Consider the following 18,569-nt stretch of genomic DNA (forward strand, 5'->3'; position numbering starts at 1 on the left):
ACACTACGTTGAGCATGCATTCAGTGGAAAGAGTGTGTACGTAAGATAATCGAATTTTGAAGAAGTGGTAGAAGAGTAGCGACTGTCAAGTCAAAAAGTAAAGTTGGAGAAAAAATGACTACCTCTGTCGTTTCGTCGTCGCGTAAAATTTGGTTCTAGATTGACTGATTATCCGGTATCAGACAAGTGAAAAGTGCTTTTGGCTTTTTTAAACAACTGTCTATCGCAAGCATCAACGACCGTGGCGAATATTAGACCGCGAAAGGAAACCAAAATCACAACAGCAAAAGATGTTCGAAGGTGATTTGCGCCCGGAACATAACGAAGGGAAATTCTGTCGACTATGCTTCAACAAATCCAACGATTTGTGTCCGCTATTTCCACCAGCCAGCATTCCGAACAAAGCTCTGCTTCATAAAATTTTTGACTGCACCACCATAACGGTAAGAGTCGTAGAAGTGTTCCGGCAGGGAAACGTAAGAAGTGCAGTGGACATATCAAGTGGGCCTAAGTTTTTTTGGGTGGGGGACAATTGAGAAGGAAGAGACATGATTCCTCAGTGCTGCCAGCATGTCATTGTAACAGGGCAAGTGTAGAGGTGGAGTAGGGGCAGAAGCCCGGAAGTTTACGAGTTTTTGTGAAAAGCTATAATAATTTCTGTACAGGAAAATGAATGCGCTGTGAACTTTTATGTGTCTGTTTTCTAAATTATGCTTGAAGTTTTTACTCCGCAATTTATTCAATATCGATTCAAGCGAGTATTTGTATTAGTAAGTAAAATCGACGTTACTTATGTATGTATTTATGAACTAGTTGGGAAAGAAGTACATATTGATAATTCAAAAAGTTTTATGAAAATGTTCACCTACTAAATACCATTGATATTCGGAACTGCTGCTTAGCTCTGTACACATACGTTAACATGTATTCGTTATGGTTGTCTAAATCATACACGTACTTAGTTCTTTTTTTTTTTATTGGTAAAACCATTGCGACCTTTTTTAATTGAATAATTTAAAATACAAATTCTTTTTCTCGGAAACCATGGCAAACTTGCTGCTGATTCGTTCATCGGCTATTCCGTTTTAAAATTGTATGAAATTGAAGACATGTTGAGCTATATTCATATATGTATCATGCATTTATATATCATACCTATATTTATAATACGTTAAAATAAATCCGCTATCCTACATATATACCGTTTTAATCTTACTAAAGGCTTAATTAGATCTTTTGGTCATTGAAACCCAATATAACGGATATCTCATCACGATGTAGAAGACTATGTTCTCGATCTAGTGGACCGAAATTATCTCTCTAATTTTTCTAATTTATTACGAAATTAGACAAAGCATTTGCAATTAACATATCTTGTAAACATTGTGTAATAATTTACGTCACATTGATTGTTTTTGTAAAAATTCAACTGTTGTGTTTAACTGTTTATCAGTTTGTGATTTGTAGATTTCAATCTCAGCCCGGTGTGAATTATTAAAAATCTATTATAATAAAAGCAGAAAAATTCAGAATTCAGGTGCAAAAAATGTCTGATATGGTTTACTTTGATGCGTCAAAGTCCTGGCATTACATTCCTTTTGTGGTATTTGGCCTTTTTGTTTTAACAGACTTCGCAGCCAATTCTTGGCGTACAGATTCATTGCATGGCTAGTACTTTGAAGCATGCGCTGCCCAATTCACACAATCGTTTGTTCCTAACTAAGGCAAATGTACCAAGCGTTAGGTGTTACATATTTGTATGTAAGAATCCGCCGCTTCCAACTGGTAACCGAGATTGCCTTGTCCTCACAATGAAATTCAATTAAGGATAAAGGAAGGAGAGATTTTGTCTTTACTAGTTCAATTACTGCCTTTACACGTTCAATAAAAATGACCTCGTGTAATGCCCCCTTAAGGCATACCTATTAGCTTTGAGTAAATCGGGCAAACGGGAGTATTACTGGATTGTTTACGAAAGGCCGCTACCTACATTAGCAAGATTTCGGTTACTCAAGCATACTGTGTTAGCCGCTTTTTTTCTTGTGCCCTGATAACGGATAAGTACCAGAATTGGCATAATGTTATAACCAATCTACTTTATGGAGGAACAGAACAAACAAAAAATCAAAAAGAACTGTCTACCCTAGGTCACCTATGTTTTCCGTTTCGAAAGATTTTCTCTGATACTATTATTGTACACAACTCGAAACTAGAGATGGTCGGGTAAGCATTTTATCAAACACGTACCGAAAATTAAAAAAAACTTATCGTTACCCGACCCGAACCCGAGACAAATGTTTCTTCCAAAACTGAGCCTAAACCGCACGAATCTTATAACCCGAACCCGATACATGTTCGTTGAAAATGAAAAATCGACACTCTTCCTCTCACGTATTTTGTTCTCGGTGCTTTTATAGCCAGTCCGATACGTATAGCTTCAGCTTTAAGTCCAATACATATTTCCATCATCTTCTCAAGGGTACGTGTCACAATACTTCGTCAGCGAAGCCAGACAGCTTTACGGACTTTCGGAAGATCGTACCACTCGTGTCGATCCTCGCTCTTCAAATCACACCTTCATTGGCCAAAGAAATACTGTACGAGAGTCAAGAGAGTCCATCACCTTACCGTAGCCCTTTCCGAGATTCGAAGGAACTCGAGAGCATCCTAAATACTCGGTCGCAGCACATCACTCTATCCATCGTTGCTTTGACCAATCGCGTTAGTTTACCGTGCATTACGTGTTTACCGCATTCGTGCATAATCTGCCATAGCTGTTCTCGATCGATTGTGTCGTATGCCGCTTTGAAGTAAATGAATTGGTGATGCATAGGTATGTTGTATTCACGACACCTCTGAAGTACTTGTTTTATCGCGAATATGTGATCCGTAGTGGCCCAGTAAATCCCGCTTGGTTCGGTCCTACGAATTCCTTTGCTTTTGGTGATAGACAACAGCAAAGGATTTGGGACAGTACCTTGTATGCGGCAAATGCACATCGACCTGAAGAAAATTATCGAGATTCAGTTCAACAAAGCGAATAATGCATTACGTTACGTAGTATATGAAAACGTGAAGTACAACATACCGGTGTATGGGGAAGATAGTGCAATCGAAGCGCACGTGCATGATCTCGCACCAGAGGCTGGAGAGAAATTCATTAGAAACAATCTGTCGCAATACGGAGAAATTTTCTCCATCGAAAGTAGACAATGCACAGTGGTCCGAAACGGGAAATTAGCGAGACAAAAATATATTTTAAAGTAGGGTGGCTTCTAAAAAATCAACTAACTTTTTCGTGAGCAGTTTTTCAAGAAAATTGTCTTTCGAAGAGTTGACAGGCTAACTATTGCGCACAATTTTGCCCAGTTGAGTTTTTCAATGTAGGCTACCATTATGAAAATTTTTCAATCAAAAACTAGACAACCTTCCTATATCAATATTCAACAGATGCCAAATCGTTAAAAACTAATCTTATACTTATATTATTATTATCAGGTGAACAACTTTGCTTCCGCCGTTTTCCGATAGGTGGCTGTACCGGCTGAGGCTGGTGATAATACCTTTAAAGTTAGTGTGTACAGTGCCTAACGAATTGTCATCGCCGTTTCAGTGACAGTTGTTCTTGTTTTCGTATTATTCACGCTCAAAAATGTCTGTTTATGTGCCCAATTTTCGCCATTTGCGGGAAGTTTTACTTTTCTGTTACAATTCGGAAAAAAATGCAGCTGAAGCGCATCGAATGCTCTCAGAAACTTACGGTGATGCTGCTCAGAGTGAAAAAACGTGTCGGGAATGGTTTCAACGTTTTAAAAATGGTGATTTCGATGTCGAAGACAAACATGATGATGGAAGAGAAAAAACCTTGAAAGATGAACAACTAGAAGCATTGCTGGATGAAGATTCGTGCCAAACCCAAGAAGAGCTTGCCGAATCGTTGGGAGTGAGTCAGCAAGCCATTTCAAAACTACGAGCTCTTAAAACTGGGTGAAACCATCACAGGAGATCGCTACCGAACGCAGCTGATGCGCCTTAGTCGCGCGCTAAAAGAAAAGCGGCCACAATATCAAAAGCGACATGACAAAGTCATCCTCCAACACGAAAATGCTTGGCCTCACGTCGCAAAAGTTTTCCAAAAAGTACCTGGAAACGCTGGGAAGTCTTGCCCCACCCGCCGTATTCCCCAGATGTCGCCCCTTCTGACTTCCACCTATTCCGTTCGATGGCACACGGCCTGGCTGATCAACATTTTCAATCCTTCGAAGAGTTGGAAAAATGGATTGCTTCATGGATAGCGTCAAAAAAGGACTCCTTTTTTCGAGCCGGGATCCGAAAATTGCCGGAAAGATGGGAGAAAGTTGTCGCTAGCGACGAACAATACTTTAAATAATACATCTGTAAGCACTTTTTCGCAATGAAGCTTTTAATTTTGGAAAAACGGCGGAAGCAAAGTTGTACACCTGATATTGTGCGCAATAATTAGCTCCGGGAGACGATATTCTCGTAAAATTGCTCACAAAAAACTTAAAACAAAAAAAGTGATCTTTCAAGAGCTACCCTATTTTTACTCCGAAAAATTGATGAAACTCAATCAAATGAGGAGCTAGAAAGGTGACTTCTTCAGCAAAGTTGCTCAGAATTGAATGTACGACAATTTTGTTGTGCAGTGCAATAATTTCTTAATTTTTTCCGGGTTTTAACGATATAAAACTAACTAGAGATTATAAGAAAAGAAAGAATATGAAATTATAGAGCCATAGTACTCAAGGAAGAGCAAGGATGTGAAGAATACAGTGCGGAAAAGTGAGACGTGACAAGGGTCATTTTAAGTAAGCAGAAGGCTTCTCGTAACTAAACTTTTACCTTCTACCAGAGGAGTCGAACTTAGGCATCTTAGCGATACGAGTCATCCGAGTCTCTGATATGTCAGAAAGTAAAGGCAAAGGTTGTTTGCACCCTGGGACTCATAGCCATACGTTGTGTGAGAAGCCGTCGTGGGCAGAATGTGACAACTTCTCGTAACTTTACTTTTGCCGGTTCGGATAGTGAATGGCAAACGACCTTTGCCTTTACTTTCTGACATATCAGAGACTCGGATGACTCGTATCGCTAAAATGCCTAAGTTCGACTCCTCTGGTAGAAGGTAAAAGTTTAGTTACGAGATGCCTTCTGCTTACTTAAAATGACCCTTGTCACGTCTCACTTTTCCGCACTGTATTCTTCACATCCTTGCTCTTCCTTGAGTACAATAGCTCTATAATTTCATATTCTTTCTCTTCTTATAATCTCTAGTTAGTTTGATATCGTTAAAAAACCGGAAAAAACTAAAAATTACTGACTGACCAGAAGTCATAAATAAAAAAGTAAAAAAAATAATAATTTCCTAATTCAATGAGGAAAGTTAGATTCCAGATTTCAATCCAAACATGCACCACCCCAATGACTTTTTACATAAGAAAATGCGTCAGCTGATTACAAACAACTTTTGTGAAGACACCAACTACAAAATGTTTTATGTATTGTAAAAACTATTTTACTCTCGCTAATTTACCGCTTCGGACCACTGTGCAATGGAAGAACTTTTTTCCAGGTGTTCTGAATGGTGTACGGGTCTCACGCACGCACTTAACGAAATTCCATCTTATGTGATTTTCGAATTCGTCGGGAGGTGATCATGTAGATCGCTGGTCACGTATGACGGCCAGCAGACCACGCGTCAATATTGTCAGCAAGCCGTTCACTATGGCAAGCCGTGTGAGAAAATGGAAAATCTAAAGACAATAAGACTTTTTTTTTATTCGAACTACAAGTAACCCCAATACACTGAGGTTTTTTTACGCGGTTTCTTTTTACGCGGATTTTCCAAGTTACACGGTTTTCTTGTTTCGTCTTAAAAATGCATGAGACGTCGAGATCTTGTGTTATCCCGAAATTTTGTTTAAGTCAACTCTTTGACATTGATTTTCGATTTAAAAACCTGTTTTAATCCACCTAGTGGTGTAATGATGCCTTTCTCATATCAATCATACTATCATATATAATACTGTGGTATTCTTCAACATTATTTTTCTTCGATTCTTGAAAGAATAACCGAAATAGATTTGTTTGACCGTCTACTGATAAAAACTATCAATTGGAAAAGATTTGAGGTCGATTTAGAAAACTTTTTACGGTTTTTCGCTCTTTTCAGTGATGGTATAAAATTTTTAACACACTTTACCCTATATTTCCGGATCCGAAAGTCGGATCCTGATGAAATTCAGGAATTACGTATGGGACCACAAGACCTTTGATTTGAATCTAAGTTTGTGAAAATCGGTTCAGCCATCTCCGAGAAAAGTTAGTGCAAAAAAGTTACATACACACATACACACACATACACATACATACACATACACATACACACAGACACACAGATATTTTGAGTACTTGACGAACTGAGTCGAATGGTATATGACACTCGGCCCTCCGGGCCTCGGTTCAAAAGTCGGTTTCACAATGATTGCATAACCTTTCTATATGAGAAAGGCAAAAAAATATTTCTTCGATTCTAAAAAAAATAACCGAAATTGGTTTGTTTGACCGTCTACTGATAAAAACCATCAAATTGGAAAAGATTAAAGGTCGATTTAGAAATTTTTTTAAGGTTTTTACCCATTTTCAGTGATGATATACAATTTTTAACACACTTTACCCTATATTTCCGGATCCGAAAGTCGGATCCGCATGAAATTCAGGAATAACGCATGGGACTACAGGACCTTTCATTTGAACCTAAGTTTGTGAAAATCGGTCGCGCCATCTATGAGAAAAGTTAGAACACATTTTTTCTTCTTTTTGCACATTTTACCCCATAACTCCCGAACCGGAAGTCGGATCCAAATAATATTCAGGAATTTTTTATGGGACCACAAGACCTTTCATTTGAATCTAAGTTGGTGGAAATCGATTCAGCCATCTCTGAGAAAAGTTAGTGCACTTATTTTCACAATTTTTTGCACATTTTACCCCATAATTCCGGAACCGAAAGTCGGATCCAAATAATATTCAGGAATTTTGTATGGGACCACAAGACCTTTCATTTGAATCTAAGTTTGTGAAAATCGGTTCAGCCATCTCCGAGAAAACTTAGTGCAAAAAAACGTTACATACACACATACGCACATACACACACACACACACACATACACACACAGACATTTTGCGTACTCGACGAACTGAGTCGAATGGTATATGACACTCGGCCCTCTGGGCCTCGGTTCAAAAGTCGGTTTTCACAGTGATTGCATAACCTTTCTATATGAGAAAGGCAAAAATGTTCAGATTACATCAGATCTCGAGGTTTCATGCATTTATAAGACATTTGGCATAGAACAAATTTCCTTTATTTTGCGGTTTTTTTTTCTACGCGGATTTCCAAAGTTACGCGGTCTCAAGTCCCAAAGTCGATAACTTCGAAAACGACAAAAAGAGCCGCATAAACCTGAAGAATACGCCCTGCGTAATCACTACGTGCAGATCAATCAATTATACAGGAAAACTGTCAAGCGTTGCCATATCAACTACTTGAAAAATGTACAACGGAAATTGAAATCCAATCCGAAGGCTTTTTGGAAATACCTGAACGAGCAAAGGAAGGAGTCTGAGTTGCCTTCTATCATGAAGTTTGGAGAGTTGACTGGTTCGTGTAAGCGGGAAATCTGTCAGATTTTTTCGGAACAATTTTCTTGTGTCTTTAAAAACGAAACCTTAAGCCCGCAACAAATTACACTCGCTGTACTTAACGTTCTAGAGTCTAATAATTCATTAAATTTCATGCATATTGACTAGGATTCTATTCGGACGGCAATCGCTTGCATGAACTCTTCTGCCTCCTCTGGCCCTGATGGCTTACCGGTAGTTATATTGAAGAATTGCTCGATTGGTGTAATTGCTCCCCTTTGTCGACTATTTCGGATGTCACTCTCAAAAGAAGTTTTTCCCAACTTCTTTTATGTTCCCAGTGTATAAGAAAGGTGACAAAAATTGAAAATTGAAAAATTGAACAATTAACGTGGCATCACATGGCTTAGTGCAGTTCCTAAACTGTTTGAAAAGGTTATTCTGACACCGATTTTTAACTACTGCAAGCAATTTAATGTCGACACTCAACATGGTTTTATGCCTAAGCGCTCCACAACCACCAACCTGTTGTCATTCATGTGCTACGTGACTGATGGTATGTCAAAAGGCTTACAAACAGACGCTATTTACACCGATCTCTCTTCTGCCTTTGATATAATAAACCACAACATAACAATTGCTAAATTGAAAAGACTTGGATTCGGCTCTAACATCCTTCGATGGCTGCAATCACATCTTGTGGATCGTCGTTTAGCAGTGAAACTCGGCGATCACGTTTCCAATGAGTTTAATGCTTCGTTCGGAATTTCGCAGGGTAGCCATCTCGGGCCTTTAATATTTTTACTGTACTTCAACGACGTCAACTTTACTCTAGAGGGCCCTCGTCTATCGTTTGCCGATGACGTTAGGATCTACTATTACATTCGAAGTAGATGCAAGTTTTCTACAACGACAGTTGTTGAGCTTCGCCGAGTGGTGTAAAGTAGACCGAATGAAATTGAATCCTGACAAATGCTCGACCATTACGTTCTCGAAGAAGAAAGAGCCATTTCATTGTGATTACTTTCTGGAAGGATCCCCGATATTCAGCACGACGTGTGTTAAAGACCTTGGTGTCTTCCTCGATGAGCAACTGACATTCAAGCAACACATCAGTTATATCGTTTCTAAAGCTTCTCGCAACCTAGGATTTGTAATGAGGATGGCTAAACATTTTACAGACGTGCACTGTTTAAAATCTCTGTTTTGCTCGCTTGTTCCTTCATCCTTGGAGTACTGTTCTGTCGTTTGGAACCCTCACTACATAAACGGAGCTCATAGAATCGAGGGCACAGAAGTTCAATGGCTGTAAAAACCACTGTTTCGTAAAACCATACCTACCCAAAATTGAATACAACGGGTATTACGACATTTTGGGTAAATATGCTTCTCGAAAAAATTGAGTAGATATTACTCCCTTTTGTTGATATTTGTAAATGAGTATAAAGTACCAAAGACATTGGAAATCTATTCATGCTTCACAGTGTATTTATATGTTAACAAGCATTTTAATGTATTTTACTTACCAACTAGAGCCTGATACGGCTCGCTATCTAAAACACTTTATTTTTTCCATCTTGAATTTTGGTAAAATTTTTACTACTCATTCGGGACGGGTACGGGTACAGGTAATTTTCAATCGGGTACGGGTAAATTTTTGTATTTTTTCTCGGGTACGGGTAATTTTTTTTTATTGTTGATCGGGTACGGGTAAATTTTTTTAATTTTTTATCGGGTACGTGTAAATTTTTTTGCTGATCACACGGGTACGGGTCGGGTACGGGTCGGGTACGGGTATAAGAATTTCTATACCCGACCATCTCTAGTTTTGACCGATAAGATTGACTGCCCTTCTTTGCTCCGCGAAATTAATATCAACGTCCGACTCCGTGCTCTTCGCAACAGTGCATTTCTTCGACTTCCTTTACGACGAACTAACTACAGTGCTAACAATGCTATTATAAGCTTGCAGAGATCATTCAATCGCGTTTCATTAGGATTCGACTTCAATCTATCACGCAGTAGGATACTTGGAAATTTTTTGTATATTACTAGAAAGTATCATTAGGACCATATTGTGTCTGTTGATTATGCCTAAATAAATAAATAAATAAATTTCAAGATAAAAAAAATTCAAGATCAGCAAAATGTCTCGCCAGAAGAGCAATTATAAATCCATTTTCATGTATGTTGTTGATGAACTCAATGCTAGAGATGTACTTTAAAGAATATAGAAATACTATCACTTCATTTCAACAAGAGTTTTTAAACGGTTCGGCATATACTGATCAAAATTTGAAATAGCTCAAGGCGGCTCTACGTCTTAATAAGACAAAACACATCATTTAAAGTTAATAAAGACTGTCCCAGAAAGTATGGACGCACTTTGATTTCGCTGTAAATAATTCACAAGTGTTAGATATTCAAATTTTATTCGATATACTGATAATATTAGACTAGAACAACAGAATATTATTCTCAACATTTTCTATTTAGCCATTGTAGACTAGCTGGCGCACCTTCTTGCGAACGTTCCTCATCAAATTCCGTACAGACTTCTTGGCGACAAGCTTTGACACTTTTTTCCAATCTTTTTCGAACTGTTGAATGGTTTCGGCTGCCGAGACATGTTTCCTAAGATGTGCCTTCGTTAATGTCCAAAATTCCTCAATTGGTCGAAGTTGTGAGCCATTTGATTTGATTCATGTCTTTTGGGACGAAAGTGACATTTTTGGTAGTAACATATACCATTCTACCGTTGATTTCGAGTGTTAGTGGCAATAAGCAAGATCTGGCCAGAATACAACAGGATTCTTGTGGCTTCGAATTATGGGTAGAAGTCGTTTTTGTAAACATTCCTTGATGTTTATTTCGCTGTTCATTGAAGCAGTGGTGATGAAGGGTTTCGAAATCTTACCGCGGCTACAAATTGCTTGCCAGACCATAGCTTTCTTACCAAATTTTTCGACTTCAATCGATGTCTCGGACTGGTTTTACACTTGCCCTTCTCGCACCGTATAATATTGTGGTCCCAGCAAGGATTTGTAATCGAGTTTCACGTATCCTCACCGAGCTTTCTGATTGCATTTCGCTCGGCTTTTTCAACTACTTCTTCCATTTTTGCTATCTTTCTCAGTGACAGTCCGCGTTCTGTGCACCATTTGTACACAATTTTTCGACGTTGTTCTGCTGAAAGTCCACGCATTTCGAAACAAACTAATGAAAACGAATAAACAACTGCACAAGTGGTTAGAGAAGAGTTAGAGTGCCTATAACCAGAGTGACGACAGCTGCTCGTTTGGAATGACAGCTTTATTCCAAACGAGCAAACGACCTGTCAAATACAATGTTAATGCTAACGAAACTGCCAACATTTCGAATTAAATATTTTGAATTGTTGCCAACATTAAGAATGAAATGTCGTCACTCTGGTTATAGGCACTCTAAGAAGAGTGTAAACAACAGGACGAAGTCATAAAAATTGAGAGATTCTGAACCGTTGCGAAATGGCAGCGGTTTTTGGTTGCGTCCATACTTTCTGGGACAGTCTTTAGATGTTTGATTTGTCTTTCAATATAAGTGTACGATATCATAATCGTCAACGCTGCGACCATACATCAACTGAGATCATCATATAGATGATGACACTGATGGCAGCAAAAGAGATATCGACAGTCCCACGACAAAACGGCCTAACTGCAAATGACAGTTTCTCTTTGTTTACTTTTTCTTTCACGATTTATCGCATTACTTTTATATTTGACGCCTAACTCTTCGCAAAACTTTCAAGGTAAACCCACAAGCTTTCGATTCATATTGGAAACTTTGGATAAATTGCAGTAATGGCTCCGTAATAACCAAAAGAGAAAGTAAACAAAGAGAGGCTCTCATTTGCAGTTAGGCCCTTTTGTCGTGGGACTATCGATATAAACAAAATCTCAACTCAGTGTATGACGGCAAAGCGGAGAGTGAAAATAGACTTGCGATGCAAACGTGTAATGATTGCTGTCGGAGTGGTTGCCGTGGGGTCATGACTACAACTAAACTGCGTGGCGACCGAGTACGGCTGAACATGTTCGGTTCTTCTGTTCAATTGGGCTATTTCTGGTGTGTTTCACGTGCAGGGTAGTTTCATTGGCGAAAACAATTTGCTCGGATAGGAGCTAGCTCGAGGGTTCGAGTCCTGTATCTGCGGTATCTTTCTCGCAGTTTTATTTTCATAGTTGTATTCGCATGTCATTTTTCACATCGGTTTACTCGTTAGATTCCGGAATTGCAGTACTCGTAGATGAAATTAAAAATTTATATTGCAGATATATTTATTTTACACAATGAAAACTTGTTTTAAAATTAATTCTTATGTTGTTTCATATAATTTCACTTACATGAAACGGCAAGTGCGTAAATGACATAGATGATGTTCAATTGCCATTTAAAATTTTCAACATAAAACGTTTCTGGTGAAATGAAAAGGATTTTTGTTTTGCGTTTTACTTTCTTCATTCTCAGTAAACTGACAGCATTCGAGAAAGGCAGAAGAAAGAAACAGCCTAAATGGTTATTGAAAAAATCAACAGATTGGTTAGTTAAGTCAATAGCGGCCCTTACACGAGAATTTTTTTTGTCATTTTTAATGATGACTAAGTAATGATGTATTTCAAATTTGATAGAAAACTCGTAATTACTGCACCATACACGTTCATTAAAATGATAATATTTTTTAGCAATGACTCTCAACGGGTGAGCACGTTGTATCGTGTTAGTGCGAAGAAATTCTGGGGGTTCTCCTTGTAGTGAGAGGCTCAAAATTGAGAGTAAATAACACAGGACCCATTTCAGAAAATGCTGTAAACCTTTGCTTAAAAAACTGGCACAACGGAAACTTAGATATCTGACGTTAGAGGTACTTTCGTTAGATATCTTAGCTGGTGTTACAGAAGCTTTCTGTACTTGTAGGCAGTGTTGGTGATTGCCGAAAATTTGACAGAAGCTGCTATATTGCTATCTATATTGTATACAACATTTTCAATCCGGTAGAAGATGCTACAAGAACTCGAGTCTCTCAATGCATTAACCGTGAGAGAATTTTGCTACATTTATTCGCTCCACTTTATACTCTGAGTATTTCACGCCCTTAAAAAAATTTACTGTCTGATAATGATCGTTGCTGTGTGGAATTTCCCAAGAGAGAACCGCAAGTTGACAATTATCGCAGAAAACCGAATCGATGATTCGACTTGATGATTCTTATACTAGGTTGCAATATTTCAAAACCCTCGTGTGGAGCATTCACAGACATTTTCATAGACACAACTTATACAAAGGTTATATGCACATACTTAGAATAAGCGGCAATAGTTCTATCGCAATTATCAACTGCCTGTATAGAATCGGATCGTGAAACGAGAATAAGCGATCGTTTGTTGCTTCAGAGAGGATCCCCACAGCAGCGTGCTAACCTTTGATTCTCAGAAATGTCATCGAGAGAAATTCGCTCTCGCACTGGTGTCGATTCTATATTAAATAAGCCATGCCGGGTTTTTGTTGTTGCGATGATATCCGTCTCTCTTTGATGGCACTGATTCAATCGTGTGAAAAGTTGCCAGTGAGCGTTCTTTGATGCGATAAAAGCCATCCTTGCTTGTAGGCTTAGAAACAGCTGTTAGGTATATCGAAAAATAATGTCTACAATAGAACGTAACGGCAACTTCTTACTTCACGTCTATATGAAATGCTGCGATAGTGGCGAATGGACATATATGAAATTAAATTGGTTTTTCTTTTTCAGCTAAGTTTTCGAGATGATCACAATGCCCAAATTTGCTCCAGTTGCATTGTCAGTGTTGAAGCCTTCTTTAAGTACAAAATTAAATGCGTTGAGAATGATAAGTTGTTGCGAAAACGAAGAACTAATTTTTTCTCTGGACTCGGCCTCACCGCGGACCCTGTCTCAGTACGGGCCAGCGGAATATTGGATGATGAGGAAAAACAGCTGACAAAATCGGATTCCAACTCAAAATCAGACGATGGCACTAATAACTTGCAAGTTAAACAGGAAGTGGTCGATGAGGATGATGAAGGCGGATTTTTCAATCCAGATCAATTTCTCTCACAAGAGACCCAAATTGGCGACAAACAAATCGACCAAGCTTCACTGAATGGAAATGATCAACCCAATTTTGGGTCCGGTAATAGTAGTTTTGAACGAGGTTGGAGAACAACAGAATTTTCCCCTCAACCTGGCAGTTCTGGGTTGAAACCGCTTAAAATAACGGACTATTCTAATCTGACAGGCAAACGGGGACGACCTCAAAAATTTATAACGACCGTACCTACGGAGCGACTTCTTGCGCGCCCAGGTATGCATCCCAATCCATTCCACACTTCGTCCCCATTACCACCTCAAGCTCGTGGCTTTGAAAGTGCCTATCGCCAGCACCTGAACATGAGCAATGGCGGAAAACTTTCTATCCATCCACCGATGCCAATAGGAAGCCGTTACGACCCCTTCTTAGTGAATACAGTTGAACAAACGAGGAAAGTTCAAAAATTCCTTGATGATGGTCTACGAGATCTGATACTCAATGCGGGTGCACCAAATCCAAATTTCGTGGTGGTAAGTAAACTGTTTTATATATCCGTTGATTGATTCGTTAGTTGTTCGGAATTTCTGTTTTCCATTATTTTTTAACTAAAACTAATTCGATTTATTCACGCAGGACGGAGGCTATACCAGCTTCAAGGTGGTGAAAGCACGATGCAACTCATACAATCTGATTTTTGAGGCAAATCGTTTTCTGCGACGAAACAAATCCTGCAGTGGATTACCCAAATGGTACTGGGCATGCAGTATTAATGGATGTCCGGTAAAGGTTTGCAGCTATAAAGGGCGACTGTTTAAAACGAACGACAAAATAAACCATATTCATCCTCCAACTGAGACGGATGACAAACAGCATGAGGCAATTCTGCCAGAACATGCGGACGAAGCTGCGTTGCAGCAAGAACACCAATCGCCTACTGTTTCACCGCACCCACAATCGCGACAGCAACCGGCAAGACTTATGAGCAAATCGCCGTTGACGGCGAAAATTGATAGCGTAACCGAGTCTCTTAAGGAAGAGGAATTCCTTGAGGATACGGATGCTTATAAAATTCTGAAAGGCGAAGACGGTGATGAAGAAAGCCTACTGTACAAAAATCACAAGCACAAATTAATAAAGATCGAAAAGAATGCTGTGAAGGTATGGGAGTGTATCAGTAAGACCGAAAATGATGAGAAATGTAAAGATATCATTTATCAACTGCACAATGGAAAAATCAAGCTGGAAAGTAAAATCAAAAAGGAAGGCTTGAGCGAAGAAGAGGATGAGGCTGCAAATGATGATGAGGCTGACGGTGGCAAGCGAAAAAGCAGAGCCCCGAAGGTAGCTCTCTATGAGGGTTATCAATATAAATATTGTCATGCTAGACCGGAGGGATCACTGTACTGGAGATGTATGATGAGGCAGGAAAGCAACTGTCAGGCTTCCTTACATACGAAGGCTACATTTGAATTCATCAATTTCAATGATCAAGCACACAATCATGACCCACCAGATCCAACTGTTCAGATTGAGAATGTAATTATATGCAACGTGATAGCACCACAGAAGGTTCCGTCTACGCCACCAACAGGATCGACGGATTTTCAGCTTGTTAAAAGCGGACAAAAACGAGAATTTCTCATTTATCAGGGCTATCGTTACTATTTCCAATACGAATCTAAAAATGGCAAGCGCTCTTATCGGTGCACCATGTTTCGTAATTGTCCAGCAGGAGCATTTTTAATGCCAGACAACACAATTGCAGAGGCTAAAAATTTTGTTCACACTCATCCTCCGACGGAAAACTTGGAAAAGTACGTCACCAAGGATAGTTTAATAACGAGTCCCATCAAAGACGCCGATGGTCAACCAAGAAGACAGCAGCAAACAGTTGCCGAAAGTGGCCAATTCCCAATGTTATCTGATCCCGTTGTCAGTGCTAGCAGCAATGAGGATGTCGCTCGCGCGAATGGATATAAAATTATACTGAATTACAAAAACAAAGAAATTCTCATATACAATGGTTGGCGATACTTTGTCGATTATAAGAAAAAAAACGGAGGACAAGTCTGGCGCTGTTCATCGCATCGACTCTGTCGTGGTGCTGTACATCTTTTCCCGGATGGGTCGATTAACTTTGCCAAACTTGTCGACCACAATCATATGCCTCCGAAGCGAAGCCTTAGTACACCTAATTCCGCAATGGACTCTAGTAGAATGGGGGATAGTTCAAATAACAGCAGCTTTGGTAGCGGGCTATTGCTCGATACGTCGGCCAACGCGTATGCTCCTCCGTATCATCGGTATATTGTGCACAATGGCCACCGATTCCGGTTTGCGACTCGTAAGCGCGAGGGTACGATTTATTGGCGTTGCGCCATGAGGCTAGATACCAAGTGCCCGGTTTCGTTCCATACGAAGGAAGATACGTACGAATTAGTAAGCATGAGAAACCACGAACACAATCACGAAATACCAGCAGTCTGGCCCGAGGTAGCTGGTGGTCAAATTGAGGAGGAGCTTCCAACAGTGAAGCTACCTCAGGAGGAAATAGGAACATCCGATTACATATTGGCAAAAAATTCAAAAGGGCGGGATGTGATATTGTATCAGAATGGCCGGTACTATCTCGATTATTCGAGGAAGGATGGAAAAATCGTCTTTCGGTGTTCATCAGTTGCGGGTAAGTGTACTGCTGCCAAATTGAATATTTGGTGGCACTGCTTATATAGAAAAATAAAAATATCATTAAAAACATAAACTTTTCCGACTTCTAGGCTGTCGTGCTACTGTCTTTCTACTACCTAATAAGACATTACAAGTCCCCCGCGATCTGGTGCATACTCACGGTGCAACATCGATGATGAATAATCTTTTGAATCGACCCAATGCAAACATGCTCGATCAAAGTGGAGGCTCAAAGTCGGATGATGAAGTCCAATTGATTGCCACTCCGGATCCACTTAGCATAGATTTAGATCAGTCCATGGAACCAACATCCTCTTCATCCGCGTCATCGTCGCTACTACTGCCCAAGTTTATTGTTCACCATGGATATCATTACAAATATGTCTCTAAAAATATGAATGATCAGACGGCATTTTGGCGATGCTCGAATTATGAAGCGAAAATGAATTGCCAGACTTCGTTGTATACAACACTCAGTGGACAAGTGATACGTACTAACAATATTTTACATAATCACAAAGCAGAAGACTACAATAATGCTTCTGCCAACAATAGCTTAGCTAAAAGGAAAAATCTTATTGGATCACGCGATTATAAAATTGTGAAAAATTGGAAAAACCGTGACGTGTTGGTATTCCAACAATGCCGTTACTTTTTGCACTATGTCAGAAAGGATGGTCGGAAAGTGTGGCGTTGCTCTGCGATACGAAGTTGTCACGCGGCAGTGTATCTGGGCGCAGATGGTCGCGTGGACCAGGTTAAAGGAGAACATGTACACGATGTGCGCTTGGAAGGAGAGCCGAGAAGAAGGCGTCCCAGGAAACCACATTTGGAACTCACACCATCAGTTGGTACTCCTGGCGGTAATGGATCAGTTCATCCTGGCAATGGAAACGAATGGATCGACTATAGTGACTATGGCATGCAATTAAATAGCAGTAACGACAACAATTCCCTGTGGGATAACTTTAATCCTCATCAGATGGCAGCCGGATTAGCTGGTGATAATGGAGGAAATTTCGATTTCAGTTATCATTCTGTTTTCGGCAATCAGCCTAACTTTGGAGATAGTTTTGGAATGCTGGCAGATGATGCTGATACAACTGGACTTGATGATGATGATGAGGGTCTTCCTCTGGAACCCGATGTCAGCTTTCACGAGAATGATTCCTATGAAAATTTGCAAAACGAACAAGATCTCGTGCCATTGGTACAGATGGATGGTGTCGAGTAATTATTTCATTTTTAATTGAAACTGTTGTTTTGAAGCGTTAAATATTTAACACTTGTTTTAGAGAAAGAAGCCTAGTTTGTACCTCGTATCGTCCCGCAATTTTACCTGAACAAAAAATTGTTTATTTCGATGAAGCATCTTCTTCGACAAAAATTGCTGAAGAGATTTAACTCATAAACGCAAACAAGTATTGTTTTTTCATAAATGTCAAATGTATAGACTTTTTCAAAGTCGAATGCAAGAGTAAAGATAGCGATAAGCAGGGAAAGATTAGGAAAGAGAATGTTGAGTGATACCACCTGTCGCGCATTTAGCGACCGCTGGAATGCAGCATATATCCAGATAAAGATACTATGTCTCCATGTTTCCCTGTTTGGGTGGCGTAGTGAGCTAAAGAACATATTCCTATATATATTATTTTAATTTGTAAAAGTCGTATCATTTGTTTTTCCAAACTCACAAAAACACACTCGACCTAAAACAGCACATACTAAAAATGGAAAATTAAAAGGAACTGCAATTTTACAAGCCCCTTTCCACGATTAAGTACTACATTATTCATATGATGCAAATATATTAATAAAATTATATATGGTATTTATTATTAGCTAGATCAAAGGACTTTCATATTTCAATTATCACATTCTAACCTAGGTATCAATTCATTTTGAATGAGCTTCAATATTACTCTCTCCAAACAAGTATGTGGAGATAATGCTCGTGAATGTAGCAGCACTGTATGCTCACAAGTAAGTGATACATTTGACACAATATGTTGAATGTCCTGCCGTGCGATGGCGTTGAAAAAATGACGAAGACTTTCGCTCCAAGCTAACCGGGTCTGCCTCTGAACGTATCTTTTTCCAAACAATTATCTTTTCTGTGTTTCACTCATTTGA

General features: G+C 39.3%; 1 protein-coding gene across 3 annotated transcripts; it reads left to right on the forward strand.

Annotated features, from left to right (window-relative positions):
• Window positions 1–25: 25 nt before the first annotated feature.
• On the forward strand, window positions 26–18,288 carry LOC131440453 (uncharacterized). Of its 3 annotated transcripts, none has more exons than XM_058611738.1 (5): window positions 26–443; window positions 13,451–14,278; window positions 14,382–16,431; window positions 16,526–17,666; window positions 17,732–18,288. In XM_058611738.1, the coding sequence occupies exons 1-5, from the start codon at window positions 291–293 to the stop codon at window positions 17,838–17,840; spliced, it is 4,281 nt and encodes a 1,426-aa protein (XP_058467721.1). In that variant the 5' UTR covers window positions 26–290; the 3' UTR covers window positions 17,841–18,288. The 3 variants fall into 3 exon arrangements, with proteins under 3 accessions (XP_058467721.1, XP_058467723.1, XP_058467722.1); XM_058611739.1 differs by lacking the exon at window positions 26–443 and adding an exon at window positions 498–770; XM_058611740.1 differs by having other exon boundaries at window positions 16,526–18,288.
• Window positions 18,289–18,569: the final 281 nt, after the last annotated feature.

Source organism: Malaya genurostris, chromosome 1 (assembly GCF_030247185.1).
Source record: "Malaya genurostris strain Urasoe2022 chromosome 1, Malgen_1.1, whole genome shotgun sequence".
Classification (NCBI taxonomy): Eukaryota; Metazoa; Arthropoda; class Insecta; order Diptera; family Culicidae; genus Malaya; species Malaya genurostris.

Excerpts from the sequence above, each read along its gene's own strand:
- LOC131440453 (XM_058611738.1), top strand. The coding sequence starts at position 291 with ATGTTCGAAGGTGATTTGCGCCCGGAACATAACGAAGGGAAATTCTGT. Across the intron at positions 16,432-16,525 it reads TCGGTGTTCATCAGTTGCGG|GCTGTCGTGCTACTGTCTTT; the intron begins GTAAGTGTACTG and ends TCCGACTTCTAG. Across the intron at positions 17,667-17,731 it reads GTACAGATGGATGGTGTCGA|AGAAAGAAGCCTAGTTTGTA; the intron begins GTAATTATTTCA and ends CACTTGTTTTAG.